Source organism: Gymnoscopelus braueri (assembly GCF_963280865.1).
Source record: "Gymnoscopelus braueri genome assembly, chromosome: 13".
Classification (NCBI taxonomy): Eukaryota; Metazoa; Chordata; class Actinopteri; order Myctophiformes; family Myctophidae; genus Gymnoscopelus; species Gymnoscopelus braueri.
In genome coordinates, this window is record NC_137615.1 from 2,884,546 (window position 1) to 2,892,064 (window position 7,519).

At 42.1% G+C, this 7,519-nt stretch overlaps 1 protein-coding gene and 1 pseudogene across 2 annotated transcripts in view; both read left to right on the forward strand.

Annotated features, from left to right (window-relative positions):
• The window catches only part of LOC308097960 (parvalbumin beta-like), a 212,342-nt pseudogene that overhangs the window by 171,210 nt on the left and 33,613 nt on the right, over positions 1-7,519 (forward strand). The window lies entirely within an intron of this gene.
• Positions 1-7,519, forward strand: part of ppp1r9ba (protein phosphatase 1, regulatory subunit 9Ba) — a gene marked incomplete at its 3' end in the record, with an annotated part of 62,084 nt that overhangs the window by 50,057 nt on the left and 4,508 nt on the right. The window contains 2 exon segments of the mRNA XM_080448087.1: positions 2,136-2,267; positions 5,457-5,618. Coding sequence (XP_080304213.1) covers positions 2,136-2,267; positions 5,457-5,618 — 294 coding nt within the window.

Genomic DNA, 7,519 nt, shown 5'->3' on the forward strand with positions numbered 1-7,519 from the left:
CGTTTCATCTGACGGAATAGATTCTTTTGATTATAAGTTCCCGTTTCATGTCGAGGACAGGTAAAGATTGTTCCTCCATCACAGATCCTCGGAGCGTCCGTTCTCCTGGACAAGCCTGAGCTTTTTAAATGACGCTATAGAATATTAATCATTCATTTTATCCCGCTGGAGCGAGCGCTTCTCAGACGCATACAGAGACATAAATACTGTTAGGATTTAGGCCGTATTTGGCCGTGGACCCCCATCTCAAAATGTTTTGTTCCAGAAGCAAAGATTTGAGTTACACATGTTGGCTTCAAAAAGATATATATTCAAAGATTTGCACACATTTTCAAGATTTAAAAAAATATATAGCAGATCTACAATCTCATAGTGCGGCAGTCGGTGCCGCGCTATGAGCTTGTAGATCTGCTATTTTTTGAATAGCCAAATGAATCTTAAAATGACAGACGCTCTCCTTTCCGAGGGTGAAGGAGACTTACCAGATGTCCTTCTGATGGATTGTGATTGGCTGTCAGTGTTTTTTTTGATTGATTGATTGAATTTTTTATTAGGCAAAAGGAATGTAAAACAACACAGTTACATTTATAATGCTTTTTTGTCTAAAAGGTCCCGACCAAATATAAGTCCTTGCGGACTTGTTTCCGTTGGGGTCCTTGAATTAATTTCATAGACTTATATAGTAGCAACCAAACAGTTCAAATATCAACACAAAAATACAGAGAAGAAATACCACTATGTACAAAAAAGCATGAATTTTTTTTATATATACTAAAAAGGGGAGGGGGGTCGTCTGTCTACCGCAGGGCTACTCAACTTAAGATGGCTCAGGGGCCACTCAGCAAAATACCAAAAGTCCAAGGGGCCGCAAGCTAAAAATGACGGTCCTATTTTGGATTTTTCGATTTTGTAACACACACTACGCATTGTTATTGTTATAAGAAAATGTACATTTTGACATCATATTCTTTTCACTGTACCTGTTTATTTTGTGTGTATGTCCAGTGGCATCAGTTCAGCAAAAGCTAAGGTATGGCAAGGTTAGGGTTGCCAACTCCCAGAGATTGAAATAAGGGACACCTACCCTGGGCGCGCGGCCGAAAAAAAATGGGGGTCAAATCCCCCAAAAAAAACCAAAATGCATAGAAAACTATGCATTATACCTGTAACAATTGATGTTTGTTTTTGAATTTTTTTTTAGCAACCCATATATTTGAACGGAAATGTATATTTTTATCCTGTGCTTAAAAAAAAACATGAGGGGCCGCCAAGACGCTGCGTTGGGGCCGCATGCGGTCCGCGGGCCGCGGGTTGAGTAGCGCTGGTCTACTGGGAAACTGGTACTACCTCCTCTTAAGGCCTCCAGAAAGATGAGTTTTTAGGGCTGTTTTTAGTATATAGCAGATCTACAAGCTCATAGCAGATCTACAAGCTCATAGCGCGGCACCGAGTGCCGCGCTATGAGCTTGTAGATCTGCTATTTTTTTTTTTTATTATTGTTAAAATCTGTGCAAACCTTTTTTTGAATATATATATACATATTTTTAAACATCTTTAACTCAAATCTTTGCTTCTATCTTCTGGGGGGTCCCTGGAACAACATTATGTTGATGGGGGTCGGCGGCCAAATACATTTTACACTTTTGGGGGTCCTTGACGTGAAAAAGATTGAGAAGCACTGATATTATAGCAACATACGCTTTTCCAGAAAACTGTTTAGGATTTAGAAGACATTTTGCACGCATTTTCAAGATTTTTCAAAAATAGCAAGATCTTCAAACCGTATGAGCTTGTAGATCTGCTATTTTTGAATAGCCAAAGAAATCTTAAAATGACACAGATGGTTTCCTCCCAGTCTTAAAGGGTTAAGTATCCTCTCTGACCTCAGATCAGATGTATTACTTTCACATTGGAATCTGACACCAACAGGGGCTCCCTCTGCTGGTTGAACCGGGCAGTACATCTCACTGTGTGTGTGTGTGTGTGTGTGTGTGTGTGTGTGTGTGTGTGTGTGTGTGTGTGTGTGTGTGTGTGTGTGTGTGTGTGTGTGTGTGTGTGTGTGTGTGTGTGTGTGTGTGTGTGTGTGTGTGTGTGTGTGTGTGTGTGTGTGTGTGTGTGTGTGTGTGTGTGTGTAGTTGGCCCATGCAGAGCAGGATAAGCTGCGGTGGCGCATGGAGCGCGCTCAGTTGGAGCAAAACATCAGAGACAATAAAGACAGAATGGAGAAACTGGAAGGATACTGGATGGAGGCTCAGTCCCTGTGTCAGGTAATCTATTACTGTAATCTAATACTGTAATGTGTTAGTATTACTACTGGATGGAGGCTCAGTCCCGTGTCAGGTAATCTATTACTGTAATCTAATACTGTAATGTGTTAGTATTACTACTGGATGGAGGCTCAGTCCCTGTGTCAGGTAATCTATTACTGTGATCTATTACTGTAATGTGTTAGTATTACTACTGGATGGAGGCTCAGTCCCTGTGTCAGGTAATCTATTACTGTGATATATTACTGTAATGGGTTAGTATTACTACTGGATGGAGGCTCAGTCCCTGTGTCAGGTAATCTATTACTGTGATCTATTACTGTAATGGGTTAGTATAACTACTGGATGGAGGCTCAGTCCCTGTGTCAGGTAATCTATTACTGTGATCTATTACTGTAATGGGTTAGTATTACTACTGGATGGAGGCTCAGTCCCTGTGTCAGGTAATCTATTACTGTGATCTATTACTGTAATGGGTTAGTATTACTACTGGATGGAGGCTCAGTCCCTGTGTCAGGTAATCTATTACTGTGATCTATTACTGTAATGGGTTAGTATTACTACTGGATGGAGGCTCAGTCCCTGTGTCAGGTAATCTATTACTGTAATGGGTTAGTATTACTACTGGATGGAGGCTCAGTCCCTGTGTCAGGTAATCTATTACTGTGATCTATTACTGTAATGGGTTAGTATTACTACTGGATGGAGGCTCAGTCCCTGTGTCAGGTAATCTATTACTGTAATGGGTTAGTATTACTACTGGATGGAGGCTCAGTCCCTGTGTCAGGTAATCTATTACTGTAATGGGTTAGTATTACTACTGGATGGAGGCTCAGTCCCTGTGGTGCTGTAGTACTGGGAGCTGAAGCTAGGTGTGGCGCTCCACCTCAGCAGTGCGTTTCCTAAAATGGCTCCATGTTTTAATGCTAATGGATGACACTGTTATTCTGCCAACATCAAGAGAAAGAAAGGCTGAACTGAAAAACTGAACTATCTGGAGGAATATTGTGATGAATGTGGCAGGGCTTGTTAATGAAAGTAAAACAAAGTTTATGGCTATATTGGGATCTGATGAAGACAAGCAACCTATTCAGCTTGCTTGGTTTACAGTGAGGCATTGTGACAGTTATACATATCTTGGAGCCATCTTCGCCGCTGATGGAAATGCCCGAAACTTGCCCTACATAAAAATAAAAGAGAAGACAAAGCACTTAACACATTGATTGCCAAGATCGCATGCGTTCTTTAAAAAAAAATCATTTTTTTTTGGAAAATTCCACAAGGGGCGACACAGCTTTGGAATGATGGATGGTCACTCAGAGAAGTAGAATGTGGATGTGATGTCAGCGCAAAAAAACCTCACATCCATTCATCCCAGCGATGGGATTTTCAGAAAAACAGCTGTAACTCAGTTTATCTTTTTTTTGCATTGAAAACCACCCGTTTTCAATGGGCCGAAGCCCCAAAATGGCGGATCGCGGTTGGAATGTTGTCGTTCCTATGGTAGCCTCGATCTCCAGGCTTTTATTGTTTAGTGTTGCTAAAAAATAAAAGCCTGGCCCAGCGCGTCGGTGTACTCGGTATGAGGAAGTGTTTCACTTCCCAACCAACCAGAGTGCAGTGGGCGTCGCTCGTAATGTTGTGTTAACGGGGCGGGGGTTGACGGACAGATCGGTGAACCAATGGGATCAGCCGCAATCTCTCGCCGGCTCTTTACACCCGCCCCTCTATACACGAAATCAGCAGCGTTGGGGCAGTCTAATCCTATGGATACACAGATTCCTCCGCCAACCCACGGGGACTTTTTTTTTGGGACACAAATGTCGCTTCCACGGCGTTTCAAATATCATGGGATTGAGGTAATTACGCTGGCAAGGGGATATAAAACTATGTTTAATATCTTGGCAATCAATGTGTTAAACAAACTGATTATCCTCCTGTACACCAACTATGATGCTCCCTTTTGTCTCAAATGTAAGGCTTTTGAGGCTGCTTTCTGGTCAGCTGTCTTGTATGGGTGTGAGGCCTGGTCACAAATCCCCTTAAAGTCTGTCCAAACTCTCCACATGACTGGAGTGAAATCCTTACTTTGGGCTGAGGGTCTCTACACCTAACGTAACCTTTGCCTGTTGGAAGCAGGACTGCCTTCATTGCAAAGCTTTAGTGAGAGAAAAGCAAGCCTGGTTCTTCATCCAAACACAGCAGTGAAATGGTAGCTTGATGCCCCCTTGTGGTAGGTTCTTCAATTGCTGAAGAAGGAGAACCAGGTCATGTATTCCCATTTATCTGAGATAACGGAGAAACACCATCATATTGAGAGCAGCGGTGGAAAAAGTACTCAAATTCTTTACTTAAGTAAAAGTACCAATACTGCAATATAGAAATACTCCGTTACAAGTACAACAACATAATTAAAAATATACTTGAGTAAAAGTACAAAAGTATTGGTATCAAAATGTACTTAAAGTACCAAAACGAGATTACTAAAATGTATGAAAATAGTAGATCTACAAGCTCACAACGCGTCGCGATGCGACGCGTTGTGAGCTTGTAGATCTGCTATTTTCAAATAGCCTAGGTATAAAATAGGGCTAAAGTGGTTAATGTATGTCTCATTATATCATAGTTTATATCTGAAAAGTAACTAGTAACTAAAGTTTTCAAGTGTATGTAGTGGAGTAAAAGTACAATATTTGCCTCTGAGATGTATAGTGGAGTAAAAGTATTGGAAATTGGAAATACTCAAATAAAGTACAAATACCTCAACATTTTACTTAAGTACAGTACTTAAAGTAAATGTACTTAGTTACTTTCACATACCACCTGAGCAGCGTATGTGTCAATGTGAGACCTGGTCAAACTAAAAGAACACAAGACATCAGAACTAAATATGGATGTGAGTTTACTGATCTGAGCTCAGTCTTTGTGGCCACTAACAGCCAGAGGACCTGTGCGTACGCTACATGCTACGCTACATGCTATGCTACATGCTACGCTATGCTACGCTACATGCTACGCTACATGCTATGCTACATGCTATGCTACATGCTATGCTACATGCTAGAGAGGGTTTTTGATTATTGTTTGGACCTAATGTTTTATACAATTGTGTCAATAAAGTAACTAACTCTGTGTGTGTGTGTGTGCGTGTGCGTGTGCGTGTGTGTGTGTGTGTGTGTGTGTGTGTAGGCTGTAGATGAACACCTGAAGGAGACCCAGTCCCAATATCAGACACTGGAGAGGAAGTACAACAAAGCCAAGAGGATGATACGGGAATACCAACACAAGTATGTCCATGATAGAGAGACTACCAACACAAGTATGTCCATGATAGAGAGAATACCAACACAAGTATGTCCATGATAGAGAGAATACCAACACAAGTATGTCAATGGTAGAGAGAATACCAACACAAATATGTCCATGATAGAGAGAATACCAACACAAGTATGTCCATGATAGAGAGAATACCAACACAAATATGTCCATGATAGAGAGAATACCAACACAAGTATGTCCATGATAGAGAGAATACCAACACAAGTATGTCCATGATAGAGAGAGAGAGAATACCAACACAAGTATGTCCATGATAGAGAGAGAGAGAATACCAACACAAGTATGTCCATGATAGAGAGAGAGAGAGAGAATACCAACACAAGTATGTCCATGATAGAGAGAGAGAGAGAGAATACCAACACAAGTATGTCCATGATAGAGAGAGAGAGAGAGAATACCAACACAAGTATGTCCATGATAGAGAGAGAGAGAGAGAGAGAGACAATACCAACACAAGTATGTCCATGATAGAGAGAGAGAGAGAGAGAGAGAGAGAGAGAGAGAGAGAATACCAACACAAGTATGTCCATGATAGAGAGAGAGAGAGAATACCAACACAAGTATGTCCATGATTGAGAGAGAGAGAGAGAATACCAACACAAGTATGTCCATGATAGAGAGAGAGAGAATACCAACACAAGTATGTCCATGATAGAGAGAGAGAGAATACCAACACAAGTATGTCCATGATTGAGAGAGAGAGAGAGAGAATACCAACACAAGTATGAATAGAGAGACACTACTCTTCTTCTGTTCTCTGCGTCTTCCTCTGTCTCTCCAGCCTCCTGCATGTCCTCTGTCACTGCATCCATAAACGTCTTCTTTGTCCTTCCTCTTCTCCTCTTACCCGGCAGCTCCATCTTCAGAATCCTTCTCCCTCTGCACATGTCCAAACCATCTCAACCTCGCCTCTCGTGTTTTATCCCCCAAACCTTCCAACCTGGGCTAATCCTCTATTGTAGTCATTTGTGATCCTGTCACTCCTAAAGAGAATCATAGTATCCTTAATTCACTCCTAAAGAGAATCATAGTATCCTTAATTCACTCCTAAAGAGAATCATAGTATCCTTAATTCACTCCTAAAGAGAATCATAGTATCCTTAATTCACTCCTAAAGAGAAGCATAGTATCCTTAATTCACTCCTAAAGAGAATCATAGTATCCTTAATTCACTCCTAAAGAGAAGCATAGTATCCTTAATTCACGGGCGAGTGCTGCGCGAGAAAAAACGGACGCTCTGCTTCCAATTTTTTTTCACGGTTTTTTTTATCTCACGCCGTTTGGTGAACCCCCCAAGGTTGGTGCCTTGTGCTGCGCTGCTTTTATCCGCCAGATTGGGACGTTCATGGCATATTTTGCACCATTACGGTGCGTTCATCATCGGTGACGAGTGCCTCTAACAGCCGCTGCTGGCTGCTGGCTGCTGGCTGCGTGCAGCGTGCTGCGAGTCGCAGCGTGTCTGTGTGTCAGGATGCGAAGCAACACTCATACAATCACGTGCAGCATGCGTCCCCTCCCCCTGCGCCTAATGGCTGTACATGGGGCCGACGCGTGCTTTGATTGTGTGAGTGTGGCTTCAGGAAGTGAATTCCTAGCCTTGATCTTCAAGCTTTTATTTTTTAGTTTTGCTAAAAAATAAAAGCTTGGAAATTCCTGTCCCAGCTGTTGGTACGCAAAAGCGCCTCGCGTCGTCTGATGTGCCGCGCATTATTTATTTTGGTGCGCATGCGCACCTGCGCGCCAGTTATGTGATCATACTATGATCAGTGACCCCTGATCATAGTATCCTTAATTCACTCCTAAAGAGAATCATAGTATCCTCATAGTATCCTTAATTCCGCCGCCTCCAGCTCGACCTCCTGTCTTTGGGTCAGTGCCACCGTTTCCAAGCCGTACAGCATGGCTGCCCTCAC